The 14,446-nt window shown below is 47.5% G+C and overlaps 2 protein-coding genes across 2 annotated transcripts in view; both read right to left on the minus strand.

Annotated features, from left to right (window-relative positions):
- Positions 1 to 328: 328 nt before the first annotated feature.
- On the minus strand, positions 329 to 3,339 carry LOC136369911 (alpha-1-acid glycoprotein 2-like). Its single transcript, XM_066333061.1, has 6 exons — positions 3,300 to 3,339; positions 3,092 to 3,246; positions 2,297 to 2,435; positions 2,012 to 2,086; positions 1,614 to 1,723; positions 329 to 376 (listed from the first exon to the last, which is right to left on the minus strand). Exons 1-6 carry the CDS (start codon positions 3,337 to 3,339, stop codon positions 329 to 331), a joined length of 567 nt encoding a protein of 188 aa, XP_066189158.1.
- A 1,430-nt stretch (positions 3,340 to 4,769) lies between these two features.
- COL27A1 (collagen type XXVII alpha 1 chain) overlaps positions 4,770 to 14,446 on the minus strand; it is a 191,188-nt gene continuing 181,511 nt past the window's right edge. Inside the window, exons 50-62 of the mRNA XM_066332459.1 lie at positions 13,868 to 13,975; positions 12,099 to 12,152; positions 11,478 to 11,540; positions 11,007 to 11,060; positions 10,276 to 10,311; positions 9,916 to 9,933; positions 9,505 to 9,540; positions 9,150 to 9,176; positions 8,854 to 8,919; positions 8,309 to 8,477; positions 8,040 to 8,149; positions 7,103 to 7,321; positions 4,770 to 6,558 (exon numbers count right to left, since the gene is read on the minus strand). Coding sequence (XP_066188556.1) covers positions 6,412 to 6,558; positions 7,103 to 7,321; positions 8,040 to 8,149; positions 8,309 to 8,477; positions 8,854 to 8,919; positions 9,150 to 9,176; positions 9,505 to 9,540; positions 9,916 to 9,933; positions 10,276 to 10,311; positions 11,007 to 11,060; positions 11,478 to 11,540; positions 12,099 to 12,152; positions 13,868 to 13,975 — 1,107 coding nt within the window. The 3' untranslated portion in view covers positions 4,770 to 6,411. The remainder of the gene's footprint in view (positions 6,559 to 7,102; positions 7,322 to 8,039; positions 8,150 to 8,308; positions 8,478 to 8,853; positions 8,920 to 9,149; positions 9,177 to 9,504; positions 9,541 to 9,915; positions 9,934 to 10,275; positions 10,312 to 11,006; positions 11,061 to 11,477; positions 11,541 to 12,098; positions 12,153 to 13,867; positions 13,976 to 14,446) is intronic.

The raw sequence follows: 14,446 nt of genomic DNA on the forward strand, positions 1-14,446 counted from the left end.
GGGCGCTGAGTGATTGGATGTCCCAGTTGTCCCCTCCCTTGTGTTATTGATTTGTTATTATATTTGTCATTTATGTTCAGAGTCACACCCTGGATTGGTTCCAAGCTGTCCCCAACCCCCTGCTTCTCCCCTGTTTATAAGATGCTGTCCAGAGAGGAGCCCCGCTTTTCTGGGCTCTCTGGGTGTGAGGAAGTCCCGCGTGGGCTGAATAAACCCCAGTTGAAGTTCCCCATAAGAGACCTCTCTTTATTTCTTGCCACTATTCATGCTTCTGCGGGGCAACGACCCACAGGATCGGGGATGTGTCCCAGGATATGGAACCATACCTTCACTGCAGCTCCAGTGCCAGGGCTAGCCGAGACGTGGGACATGGGTCCTGAGAGACACATTGGACCTCAGGAAGTTGCCACAAGCTAGTGAGTTATTTCTCTCTCTGGTACCAGGAGTAGAACTCCCAATAAACAACTGGGCATGAGAACAGATGTGGGGAGATAAGCTAGAAATTCCTGACTGAAGGACACTACCTTTACAACAATAAAGGCTACACAAATTTTCATGGATGTAAAAGCCTTCTACATACCCCCTGGAAATGTGCAGGGGGTCCTTTCTGGAGTTTGGACATTGTCCTGGTTTGGAATAAATTAGGGGAGAACCTCTAAAAGGAGTCCCCTAAAAACAAACCTCCACCACCCCTTCACCCCCCAACCCGGGGTTTGGGAAGGAAAATGCCTTGGAGAAAAAGTGGAAAAAACTGGTTTATTGACAAATGAAAAAAAAAAAACACTCCCCAACACCAAGGAAAAGGGAAAAAACAATGCTAAATTACTGTGAGGGGGAGGGTGCAGAGATTCTTCTGCGGGCCCCAGAGATTCTCTGACTTCTCAGGTCAGGTCAGGTCCAGAGACAGTCCAAAATCTTTGGTTGGGGGGTGGGGGAGGGGAAGAAAAGAAAAGGAAGGAAGGAAAAAAAAACAAACAGAAGCGGCGAAAGCCAGCAGGCAGGAGTGGCAGCAGGCAGGCAGAGAGAGAGAGAGAAGCAGCAGCCAAGCAGCAGCAGCCAGCAGCAAGTGAGCAGCCGAGCCAGAGAGTGAGCAGCAAAGCGGCAGGCCCCGCCAAAAGGTGGGGGGCAGCTGTTAGACATAACAATGTAGTCCAAGATATGGGATAGGGGACAGCGTCAACCCAGAACATTCCACCCCTTATCCCATATCGTGGACACACAATAAAAACTTTCATCTCACTTACTCAGACCTTTGACACTTCTACATTTCCTTCTGTTTCATGTCTGACTGATCTAATGCGCAGACAATGGTAGTAACATTCAGCACATATCACAGATTCAGATCTCCCTGAGGCAGACATTGTATTGTTCCATCTTTCTGCATTATCAACATTGGGTATCCCTGCTGTCAGAGAAATGGAGAAGGGGGGCAAAGAAGTGTAGTTTTAGGGTTGCTTTGCTCCTGGGTGATCGCCATAGTGCAGATGGAGAGCTCACTGCCTGTCTCCATCTTTCCCCTCTCTGTATCAGGGGAAAAGGGGCTTTTTGCCCAGTTTGTGAGGACTGGAGATGTCCATGCCCCTTGCTTTGTCCCTGGGGAAGCATCTGCTCACCTGAGAGTGAAGATTCTGAGATTTGAAGTCAATGTTGATGTGGTTCAGGATCAGCAGGTCTTTGTCACTTTGGATCAGTCTGGCCACGGAAGCCACCTGGTTATCATCAACTAGAAGGTAGGAGAGAGTGAGACTTCCCCACTGGTGAGAATCCACTCCATACTGAGGCTCATCACGTTTTATCCTTGTGCCTCATCCCAGTGGGGACTGCTCTGGTCCCACAGTACTGCCATAGATGTGATGTGTGGTGGAAGAAATATTTTTCCCCCAGCTCCACACATGATTTTAGGTGTAAAAGGCTGAGGGTGCCAAGTACTGGGAGGCAGAAGCAGGAGGGTTCAAGGGGGGGCTGAGTCCCCTCACCCCACCCCACCCCATCCCTAGAACTGGAGCTTTACCATGCTTCAGGGTGGAGTTCTCCTGGAAGACCTGGACCTTGCTGGAGTTCCTCACCACACATCTCATTCCTTGTGGGGCAGAGAGGTCAGTGGGAGCAAATACTCACAATCTTGCCCCAACCAAACCTGAGGGATTTGGAACATGAGCAGGACTGCAGAGCTTCAATAAAAGCAGCCAAAGCTGCTCTCCAGCCCCAGATTTGTGAAGTGTCTGAGTCCAGAAGATAGAAATGCCCATGGGGATAGAGGACCCAGATCAGGGTGTGAATCTCTGTCCTTATGTTCCTATGATTTCGGTGATGTTGAGCTCATCCTCATAGCTACCAGGGGAGAAGGAAAATGCCTCAAATGTCACTGCTTTCATCACTTCCAGGTGAGGGGGATACCTGGAGGCACCAGCAATGTAGAACCACTGTCCCAGGATCTGCAGAGGGGAGCAGAGTGGGGAAGGTTGGAGGGGCTGTGCCAGGTTTACTCACAGATACCCTGTGAATTATTAAAGCAAATGCTGTGGCCTGCGTCCTGCTGTCCCACAGCCAGGAGCAGCCCTTGTAGGTGACGTCCTTGGGCAGGATCTTTAAGGCTGTGAGTGTCTCTGGGCTATGTCCCCTTTTTGTTAAGGCAGTGCTCCAGCTCCCACGATGGCCAGTTCTTTCTGCAATGGCATTTCTCCTGCTCCGTGCCGGGCTGTCATTGCTTTCCTCCCATTAAAACCTCCCGAGGGATTAAATATTGTTTATGCAGTGAAGGGTTTGCGGATGGAGATTTCTGACCTGAGCCACTATCACTTGGACTTAAAACAGGGTGGTTAGGCATTTAGATGGTGCTGCCCAGCCTGGTTTGCAGGGAGATCAAGGTAGTAACCCCTAAAAAGCACTTGGTCATGAGATTATGAGTGCAGAGCTGCAAGGCTTCACCCCTTCCTTGTGCCTCTGTCCAGCAGTCTGAATTTTTTTTAGGAAAACAAGCATAGACAGGCAGTGAGATGAACACTGAGCTGCCATAACCTCCTCCCATATCCATAAGGGGTAGGGATGCTGACAGGAGAGGATGGGTGCCTTGGATGAGGGCAGGGCTTACCTGAGGGATGGTGCTGTTGTCGAAGGTGACCAGGACCAGTGGGGCACAGCTTTGGGACTTGGTGGCCAGGGCAAGGGGCAGCCCCAGAAACACGGTGAGGGTGGCCAACCTCTCCTGGCTGTCCAGGAGGATACTCCTGCCCTGCCAGGCTGTTGCTCAGCTTTGTCCCTTATATAGGGCTGCAAGCAATGCTGGACATCCCCAGCACCAGTGTGCCTGTTCCGCTGCTGGGCTGCTTGCTCAGGCATGAAGCAATAGCAGGTTGAGGAAATTCAACTTGCAAAATCTTGGATTTCTCCAGCATAAAAGGAGGAACCTCCCCAACCCCCCCAGCCCACCTAATGCCTCCCCAGTGCAGGCTTTTGTTCTCAGAAACTGCAATTAATTTTGTGGGTGCCTGGTGAAGTGTTCAGCAGCTTCAGGTGTGTTTAGAGACCTTGGGGACACTGAGGGCAGTGGGACATGGCTTTCCTCCCCAGGGCAAATAAACCCTTATGGAGATGGCAAATAAACCATCCATGGATATCATACAGCTTCCATGGCAGCTCTAAGAGCTCTGGTCCACACTTGCCTTGTTTCCCCTTGGGTTCTCATGTGCTCTTGGGAGGGCAGGTGCCATGGGGGATTCCATGGGGTCTTGGCTTGGCTATGAGGCAGGGAACTCATCAGTGCAGTGGGCCCAGACTTTTTAAAAACTGTAAATTACAACCTCTTTAAATGCAGCATCTTCCTATTTAACAACGCCATACAGCTCCTAATATGTTTGCATTGTAATTAAGTGTGATGATTAATTAATTAAAAGTGCTTGCAGGGTGAAAACCCTGCCCACAGTAGCTGTTTCAGGAGCTGTGGTTCAGGGGAGGGACAATCAGCCCGGGCTTTGGTGCCAGAGCAGAGCTGGTGCCAGCACTCAGCAGTGCCGGGAAGGACCAGAGCAGGGCTGAGCAAACACGACTCAGCCCCTTCCCACTGCCCCTGTTGCAACCAGCACCGGCCAAGGCAGCTCCTGTGCTTATTGTCACAGAAAACCCAGGATTATTCTCCCCTCACTCTCTTCCTTCCCTTTGCCATCCTCTTTTTTTGGGCCCTCACCCTGCTTTGTCCCCTGCTGTTGCCCTCCTCTTTTCCCCCCCTCCTCTTTTCCCTCCATCCCATTTCCCCCTACTCCTTCTCCTTCCCTTCCCTTTTTTCCCTTTCCCCCCTTTCTTTTTCCTTTCCCTTTCTTCTTCCTCTTGCTCTCCCACCCTGTGGCAGGATGGGGACAGGGATGAGGCATAGCAGTTGGGAGCCAAGGGGATCCCAATCTTGTGCATTTGCCATCATAGGGAGGTTTGGGGTGTGGGTTTGGCTCCTCAGATCACTCGAGGAAATTTCTGCACCTCTTGCCCACCTCGTTTCTTATGAAGAACCCAAAACCACAAACAACTCCAGTCCTGTTCCATTGCCTCAGTTTTAAATATTTATTTAAATTTAAAAAAAAAAAAAAAAAAAAAAAAAAAGGCTTTAAGGTGAATGAATGGTAACTGCGGCCTTGAGAAAAAACAAAACCAATGGCATGGCATGAGAAATGGAGAGATCTGGAGTATGGGGTGTGCGGGGAGGCAGCAAGTGATGGGTGTTGGTCATTTTGACCTGGGGATGAGGTATTTCTGGCAGGGGCTGCATGGAGGGTGAGGTATTAGGGACAGATCTTGTTAACCTTTTCCTATGGTTGCCGGGAACCAACCAGCAGGCAGTAGTGACAAAAAAAAATACACAAAGAGAGACTCACAGATAATTTTTTTTCCCTCAAAAAAATAAAATTCATAGTCCATGTGAGACATGAAAACTTCAAACAGGCACTGAAGAGTTTCTGATACAGTACAGCTCTGATTACATCAATAATTATTCCTTTTACAGAATTAAAGACTACCATAATTATCCTCTTTAAAAAAAAAAATCCTCCAAATTTACATATAGAGACTAAATTTCTACAAAACTTAACAAAACAAAACCCTTCCAAGCTCGGCTGGGTTCTGAAACAAGGTACCATCATGTCAGTCTTGACAGAGGAGCCGAGGAAAGAGTTGCAGAGCTGGTTTTAAATGTGAGCTTAGTCCAGGGAGTCGTGTGGGAAACTCAGTACAGCCCAACTCAACCAACTCCAAAGAGCTCTCCGAGGCTCAACACTTCTGGATGAGCAGTGTCCCTCACTCCCCTCCCAAAGCAATGAAGTGCTGATAAACAAAAAAGCAAATTTGCTTGTACATTATCCCATAAGTGATGTTGACTGTGGTGTGAGTTGTGTTATTGACACCCATGGCCACTGAAGGATCCCTTTTAAGGTGGCTGTTTCTCTGATTTAACTGTAGAACATAATCTTTTCTCTTCCCAGAGAGATTAATCTGTGGGGCTTTTTTTTGGGGGGGGGGGGGTGGTCTTTTGGGTCTTTTTTTGTGACAAGACATTATAGCACCTTTGCAACCTTAAATAAAGTCATATATATAAAATAACACACTTTTTTAAGAGCACCGGAGATTTCACAGTGAGAGGTAGAAACAAATCAGATGAGCCCATTCCCTCTCTCTATTTTAGCACCAATCTCTCCCACTCCCCTCTTTCCATTCTCTTTTCTTTGCTTCATGACTCTCCCCTACTCCAACACCACACGTGTAGAGGGGAGTGTTGATTAAACTCATGGAAGGAGAAACTTGGCTTTTTTTTTTTCTTTTTCTTTTTGCATTAAATAATATAATATATATATTTTGTTTCTTCTAATATTGCACATCAAAATGCTTCCTGTACACAGAGCAGCCAGATTCAACTTGCAGCTCCACCTGGGAGACCTGATGCAGCACATGGCCGTCCAGAGTGCAACAAGCTCTGAGAGGGAAGCTCTATTTTTTTTTAACTATTTTTTCACTGGAAAAAATATTTGGTAACTCAGGAACCAGACAAAAATGGGTGGGTGGGTGGGGGGAAAAAAAAAAACGAAAAACAACCCCACATGCTGCAAGTCGCTTGAGGTTTCTCTCAATGTTTTCTTTGGTCATGGAAAAAGCTTTCTGTGTGGAACCACAACATCCAGTCCCCCGATCCCTTTTCATTGCTCATGTCCTGACTGATGCCCACTTCCCCCACGTCCTTGTTCTTCCTCTTTTCAACCACTGGCTGAGTTCAGTAGATCATGGGTTCCTGGAGACCTTGAGCCAAAGGCTGGAGCAAGAGTTGACCCAAAAGACACAGCCTAGCTGTCCTTGCTGCAGAGAGTGAGGAGAGCCCCTGTAAGAACAGGCCAGCCATGGGACTGCAGCCTCAGAGCGTGGGTTCCATAGCTTGGTTCAAAGGAAGCAGACAGGGCCGACCTCGAGGTGATATTGCTGTCCTGGCTTTGATGGGGGCAGGTTGTAGATGTTGACAATTGGCAGCTGCTGAGGGTCTTGTGTCCGAAACGAAAAGAGGGTCCGATGCCAGTGTCCATCCTTGATCTGTGCGGGGAGGGGAGACAGAGAGGCAGCCGGTGAACAAGGGGGGAATCCTGCTTAGAAAGGAGTACGTTCCATGAGGTATAATCCTGAAAATCCCTCTGTGAGAGAAGGGACTGTCCCTCTGGCTGAGCAGGGCTGGGGTGGGTTTGGAGAGCATTTTGGGGAACCCTTTATCAGGCTGATGAAAACTGAGCTTGAGTGGTACCACCAAGACAAGCTTCTGATGCTGTGAGCCTGAATGCAGCCCAGCATCTCCTGACCGTGTGTGGCACCAGACAAGAGCCAGGGTCACCACCCCTGGGGAGTCATTCCCCCTTCTGTCATTTCACTGCTGCTATACATCACAGGCAACTTCAGAATTTCAACTTTTGCTTTCTATTTGAAGGCCATCTGCTTCACAGGAGCTGCTATGGCATCCTGGACTGGAGAGAACAGGTAAACCTGACCCTTCTCCCTTGCAGGATGAACAGCATAGGTGTTACTTGAGCCCCAGGGTGGGCTCTGGCATTTCTCTCCACTTCTTCCCTCTTTCACAGCAACATACCTTGCAATCATCAGCTGCCACTTCTGGCCTGAGCTGCCCACTGGCTTCAAACACCTGCCCATTCCAGGCCTGGAAGCGCAGGGCTTTCTCCGAGGGTTCCTCCGAGGAGCCTTCCCGCCACACAGAGGTGTTCAGGCAGTGAATGGTGATGTGCTGCACCACCTCTGAGCTCAGCAGCCGCAGGAAGTTCATCTGGACTCTCCCGATGTCAAAATCCAGCTGTAGAGGTGACATAGAGGTCATGGGGGCACTGTGCAGAGAGGCTGAGGGCAGCAGGGTTAGTGCAAGGTGGGATAGCAAAGGGAATCCCTGCCCTCTGCTTCATTCTGCTCTGGTGTCCAGAGCTGGATCTGGTGTGAATGGGAGCATGAGGATCAGACGCCAAGTCATTTTGGAAAGTTTTCATGAGGGCATAGCAGGTCCTCTGCTTTGCAGAACAAACTGGAAGGTCCTTAAGTAGGAGGAAACAAATGTAAACTTCAAATTTAATACAATTTGCAAAGCAGGTTCCAATTCATCTGCAAACAAGCCCAGGTATTGCTATTTGTATTTTTAATACAGGTACTTCCTCAACAGAAATCCAATAGCAACAACTTCACCGGAAACTTGTGTATTTAAGCTGATCTCACTTCTCCAGGTGGCAGAAAACAAAATGCGAAAGTGACCCAAACATGAAGTTACCGGTCACGTTAAGGCTATGGGTTCATTAAACACCACTGGAACACATGGCTTAGTCTTGACAAGAGCCAATAACACCTGAGGTGCAGCTTTTAACTCCTAAAAGCAGTTCTGAGTGTTACAGTCACACAAATGCTCCTCCAATCCGTGTGCTGTGTCCTTGTGGTCACTGTCCCATGTCCTGGGACAACACACACACAAACAAATATTTGGCAATAGCAGTGTAGGAAATGCTGCTCTGGGGCTGAGCTGTGCCTACCTTGGAGATAGTGACAGGGCTGAGACACGTCTGGCCACCATTGGTGAAGTTACAGATGACCTGTATGGTGTCTGACGAGCAGCCAAGGTTTGGGTCAATCCAGTAGGTACCTGAGGAAATGGAGGATTTGGGGGTTAACAAGGCCACTCAACCTTTTCTGCAAATGACAAAAGGAGAGTTTTGGTTCCTTGGTGACTGGTCCCAGGGAAGGAGACCATGTGGAACAGTCCTGGGGAGGAGGCAGCCTTTGCACATTTGGGGCTTCCTACCATCAGTCATCTTCTGTTCACAGTTCATGAGGTCCCGGCAGATGCGTGCAGGGTTTTCCTTGGTTCCCAGAGGTCTTTTGATGCTCTGAATGAGGTTGCTGAGGTAGTGTAGAGTCTTAAAGATCTCCCCTCCATGGTCCAGCATGAGAAGGTCTGGATGTTGGTAACCCTGGAGAGAAAAGAAGGCAAGTCAGGGGTGCCCTAGGGGCACTGGGTGTTGTATCCACAAGGGTTTTTGAGAAAAATCAGTGGTCAAGATCCTTGGGCTGTGCTGGCTTGGGGCCAGTGAGCCACAAGCCTTTGCATTGTCCCAAACACGACATTACTGAAAAGCTGGCAAAGTCACAGTGGCAAAGTCAGGAGGTCTGAAGCTTCACAAATCAGTGACACAACAGAACTATATCTTTTAACTGGACCTTTGCCTGCATAAATTCCAGATATTCCACTAGAACAATGACAAATCAGGGCTTTGTGTAAACTTTCTGCACACAGAAAGCACTGATGAGACCATTCCCAGTCCCCAGCTCAAGCAAATTCCCTCGTACCTCTCTCTTTAGCGCGGTGCTGGAGTCGGTCAGGGTCTGGAAAGCTGTACCAAAGCCATCCTGTTGCTGGTGTGGTGTGAAAAAGATAGAAACTGAGATTGTTAGAAGTTGAACATGCCCTGATGCAAGAAAACACTTCTCAATCCAAGGCTGCACTTCAAGCATTGCTCTGCTAACAGAGCATCTCCTGCTGGAAACTCAGAACCCTGAGTGTGTGTCTTCAGGGTTCCAGCAGCACCTTGGCTCTGCAGGACTTGTTATAATCATTAACAAACATACAGAGAATGTCAACTTACAAATGAGGCTGGAACTCTTGGCGGGCCCTGGAAATCAGAGGAAAAAAAGGGCATCAGACAGAAAGCTGGTCAGTCACTGTTGCACAGATACTCAGCCATGGCCTTTTGAAACCCCAGTTTCCCATGCTGCTCCTCAGTGCAGAGAAGTGAGAGAGACAACAATGCTGTCTCTGTAAAACTCTTGGGGATGGTTTGGACTAAAGCACAAGGAACACTGTTCCATTCACACACATGGTTTTGCATATGAGGAATGGAGCTAAGCCATAATTTCCAGTGAGGGAACAGTCCCTGTGGAGAGGAACACAGCAATCATTTCAGCTTGTTTCAATCATGAGCTCTTCCCCCATCTACGTACCGGAGGGCCAGGGTGTCCTCGTGGGCCTGGAGGACCCTAAAGACAGAGCAGTATCAGTTAGTGAAATATCTCGTTTTTATTTCCATTTCTCATGTTTTTTACTGGCAGGAATCTGTTTCCCAGCTAGATTTTTAACACCTCCCAGCAGCCTGTCCCTCAAACCTTTCAAAACACAGGGGGTGACCCCATTTTGTTCCTGCTCTGGGCACATCTGTCTAGACCTGGTCTATTCCTGCTGCATCCCATGTTCCTAGCCCTTTCAGCTCCTCAAGTATCACTAATGCCATGTCCCCAAGTACTCAACATATTCCATGTGTGCAATTACTCACCCTGAAGCTTTACACTTGCTAAGAAAAACTGTTTTATTTAAATACAAGATACCAGTCAGAAAAAGAGATGTCAGATACTTACCCTTGGACCTTGAAGACCCTGCAGGGGGAAAAAAAATATGCAGAAGCAGTCAGAAAATGCTCATTACTGACACAAAATCTCCCTGTACACCCATGTGCTGTTCCCAAGGCATCTGTGCCAAGGGCTGGGTGCTGTACTGGAGACACCACAGTTGTGGAAAACATGGTGAAGAGTTGCTGTGTTAAGGAAACGGAAATTTTACCAGCAGAGTGGTGTGGATGTGTGTACACATCTCTAATCAGTGTCTTGCCATGATTGGAACCTGATGCACCCTCTGCTCACAACAGAGCCCAGAGTGACTCTTGGTTGTTCAAAGTCAGGGACCCTCTTAGGGACACCCAGGGTGGGATGAGCACTTACCATCTCCCCACGGCTGCCTTTGTCTCCCTTGGGCCCCTGCAAAACACAGGAGGTGGCTGTCACTGACCATTCATCCACAGGCTGCTCTGCTGCGTGCTGCCCCCCAGAAGCTCCTTGGAAGGACTCAGGTGCATCTCTATCTCACCAGCTCAGGGTGTTATATTGGCGTCCCCATCCCAAAGCAAAAAATGCCATTACTGGCTGTTTTGTCAATGTCTGAGTTCATCTCACTGTTTTTTATCTCTGCCAGTGGCAGGACCGAGCTCTGAGTGGTGCCATGCTTGTGCTTTCACAAAGTGCTGACCTAATCTTTCATCTGTGTTCAGGGCAGGCAGGAATTTTCAACACTTCCCAAAATCAAGTGGTTCTCAGTTTAACATATTTATATTTAAATTTATTTAAATGTGTTCCTCCCACGTTCCTCCAGGCCAAGTTCTTTGGAAACTCTGGCTTTCAAAAATCTGTAATAACATTCTTGTCCTCCAGTCTATTGAAAACCTTGCACTTCTGTAGTGCTGCTCCTCACTTTTCAGCTAATAATCTCCTAGCAGTTGTCTATGCAGCCAGAGACTAAGCCTGCACTTTCCTGAAGCTGCTGGTCTTAAAGTCCATTTTGCTTTCCTGATTACAGCAGGATTTGAGGGTTACTTGTGCTGGCCTCAAATATCTTGGATCTCACGGACTTAAACTCTTCTAAAAAATACAGGCAGAAAAGAAGTGTGGATACTTACAGGGCTTCCCGTGGGACCCTGAATGCCCAGAGGACCAATAATTCCTTCTTTTCCCTAGAAAAGAAAAGACATGTGAACCACGTGGGACCTAACAGTCATTTTCACTAGGGCAGACTCAGTGAAGACACTGAATCTTTGCTGCTTTTCAGCAACTTGGTGGTGGTATTTATAGCTGGAATAATAATAAAAAAAAAAAATTCAAACTGCAAGTCCAAAGAGATGAGTCCTCACAGTATGGTTGACATGAGCCTTGTTAAACCTCAGAAATTCGATAAATAGAAGGATTTCAGTGCAGCTGGAGTGCTCTGTGCAGCATGGCTGTCTCCAAGCCCCATGCAGATGTGGTCACCTACAGCAGTGGGGCTCAGAGGTGGTGCCATGGCCTTGGGCACTGTGCTCCTCACAGCCCCTGGAGCTTCACAGAAACAGGGGTGAAGGAAGAAAATCCTCACAAACTAGAAAACCACTCACCATGACACCTGGTGGCCCATGTGGTCCCTGAATGCCTTTGAACCCAAGGTCTCCTGGGGGGCCCTGTGATCAAAAAGTGAGATGTGAAGTCTACTGAATAACCAAACTCTGTGTTTATGCCCTTGCTTAGAGCTCTGCTTTAAGGACAGGGGTGCTGCCTCCTGTCTCTGGGACTGGGAAGATCCAATTTGTTTTAAATTTGTTTCAAATTTGTTTCCCACTCCTGTTTTGCAAGGCTTTTACTTTTGACAGAAAACAGTTTCCTCTCACCAGGAAAATTATATGTCGATAAAATGAGTCTAAATTTCAAGTCAAGGCTCTCAGTGTTAGGGATGCACTTTGGGTATCTCAGGTGTAGGCTGATGGTTGATGCTAGCAATAGAAATGTCAGAAAGGGTGAAAACAGCCACAGAATCTCTAGGACACCCCTTTTCCTCCAACAAAGTACATGTAAGCACACACTCCTTTAAGAAATGAAGATTTAAAAAAATAAAGAAAGTTGGGATCAAAATTCAATTTCTAGAGTTCCTGCAGAGCTGCTAGCAATGCAACAAGTGTGGCATTCCCTGTCCCCAGTTACAGTGAGACTAGAAAACCAACTGGCCACCAGCAGCCTCTTACCTTTGGCCCAAACAGTCCTGCAATCCCTGGAAATCCTGCCTCGCCAAAGTCTCCCTGCACATGACAGCCAAGACAAATACAAGAACAAAGGACAACAGTAAATTCACACTGGTGGCTGGAGATGTCACTCAGAGGTGCACCAAGAGTTCAGCAGCTCCAGAGAAAAAGGAATCTGTGAGTATTCCTCAGTCTAAGCAGGACTGATGAGAAACAAGAATGAAAAAAAACCTGGAGGAGGAGCTACACAAACATCAGGCTAGAAGCAACTCTCTTGATCCCTCAGATCTCATCAATGCCACCTTTCTGCCCCCATAATGGGAGGCAAACCTACACTATTCCCAGCTGATGTTTCTGTGGCTTAGCCGAGCAGAAGCAGGATGCAGAGCATCTACTCTGAGATTGATCTTGGAATTTCTTGCTGCAAAATAACAGCCTCAAAGTTCTTTAAAACAAGCTACTCTTTTATTTCTAATAAAAAATAGACTGGCCTACTAATTCAAACTAATTTTAAACTATGCTCATTCAAGCTGTTAAAAAAGTGCATGTTCCTGCAACATAACCTCCCACTCAAGCCCAGGATAACCACACATACCTTTTAATTCTTTTCCTATTCTACTCTGCAGGGATTGTTCCTCAATTTTGTAAGAAAAACAATAATAAAATAGTTGAAAGACTGTCAAGCTTGAATCAGCACAGAGCATGTACTCTGAGAATAAAAACCCACCCTGGGTAGCATGTTCTTATGTAAACATCCTCCTTTCACCATGTTTGAGATGGTCATCCTTTGATATTTTTGGGCTTCTCAGATGTCAAAATTCAAGATGATTCAACGTTTAAAAAACAAAAGGGGTCAGAAACTTTCACCAGCTGATTCTTCTCCAGTGTTAGGAACATCAGAGACAGATAAGGCTTGTTTGGCCTTTTGGCAGGATTGTCTCCACTATTCTGACTATGCCTTTTGGGGTGTATTGCAATGGGTTGTTCACTCCGTTGTGAATGACCCAAGTGATGGGGCTTCCACCCCCTTTACTGTACAGTCATTCCTGCATCAGCCTAGAAACCTCACTGTTAGGAAGTTTTCCCTTGAAAAAAGCCATGACAGTGAGAAACTGCTTGGCAAGAAAGAACTTGATTGGACTTGATGGAGCGTAAAAAACTTTCCAAGGATACAAATTGATTTAACTCCCAATTTCTGGGTCCTGGAAAGAGAAATTGCTACCAACAGGGGACTAAGGTCTTTCCTGCATTAGGAGAATCAACCAAGCCTTTTTTACAGAGGAATTTCAGGCAAAAGCACATGGAAAGTCAGAAGGGTTTAAATGTCATGGAGTCATCTCAGCCAAAGGGACACGGTCACTAGTCCGGCAGCAAATCAGGCAGTGACAATATGAGGCAAAAGAATGTATCACTTGTGTCACAGAGACAAAATAATTTGTGAGACTGATCTATAATCAATGACAAAATGATATGTGGTGGTGTTGATTGCTACCTTTCAGCTTGAAAACTGTTAGCATAAGGTTTTACATAAAACAGCCAAACAAGTGTATTTTATTTGAGGTAGTTTGGGTTCATTCTTGTTTCATATCAGTCCAAATCTCTCTCCCAGAATCTCTCTCCTAATCTCTCTCCCAGAATCATGCTCAAGCTGGGTATGGGCTCCCCTGTAAAGACCCTCCCAGGGATCCCCCTGCTGTCCAAGGCTGTGGATCTGTACCCTCTCCTGCAGGAGGAGCCTGGGGCCAGCTCTGATCAGTTCCATCCCCACTCACCGGCTGTCCTTTGGCTCCTGGGTCACCAGGGCTCCCTGGAAGGCCTGTTCCTCCCGGTGATCCTCGCTTCCCTGTTGGGCCAGTCTGTCCAGGCAATCCTCTTTCACCCTAAAAATAACAGAATTTAAGTTAATTTCAAAGGACAAGAGCTAAACATAACAGCACTCAGCTGAAATAGCCATAGATGGAAGGCTGGAAAAGATAGCTCATTGGGATAAGGAATGTGGTTCCATCAGGGGATGCCCCAGGTCTGCTAAGACAGGTTGCTCAAGAGGCACAGGGTGAGACCAAGGTGGGCCTGGCTGTGTCTCCTCCTGGGTTGCCCACAGAGCAGGAGCCTCAGGAGACCTCTCCCACCTGGAAGGCGGTAGGGGTAGAAAGGGGATCAAATCTCTTCTCTTTGCACTTCCTACATTCTTTGTCCTGCCCTGCAGTTTCCCATAATCTCTTCCCCCAGCAGGCTGGCAATTGATGATTAATTCATGGGAAATGCTGAAGGCAGGCCAAGAGCAGGACCTCACTCCAGAGGCTGCAAACCCAACATTTCCCCCTGTGTTAACTCTACAGCTTCAATCCAGA

The sequence above is a fragment of the Sylvia atricapilla genome, chromosome 19, assembly GCF_009819655.1.
Source record: "Sylvia atricapilla isolate bSylAtr1 chromosome 19, bSylAtr1.pri, whole genome shotgun sequence".
NCBI lineage: Eukaryota > Metazoa > Chordata > Aves > Passeriformes > Sylviidae > Sylvia > Sylvia atricapilla.

Coding starts and splice junctions, on each gene's coding strand:
- LOC136369911 (XM_066333061.1), bottom strand. CDS start 3,339: ATGCCTGAGCAAGCAGCCCAGCAGCGGAACAGGCACACTG. Junction 1,724..2,011: donor GAACTCCACCCTGAAGCATG/GTAAAGCTCCAG, acceptor CCTACCTTCTAG/TTGATGATAACCAGGTGGCT. Junction 377..1,613: donor CTCAGAATCTTCACTCTCAG/GTGAGCAGATGC, acceptor TGTGTCTCTCAG/GACCCATGTCCCACGTCTCG.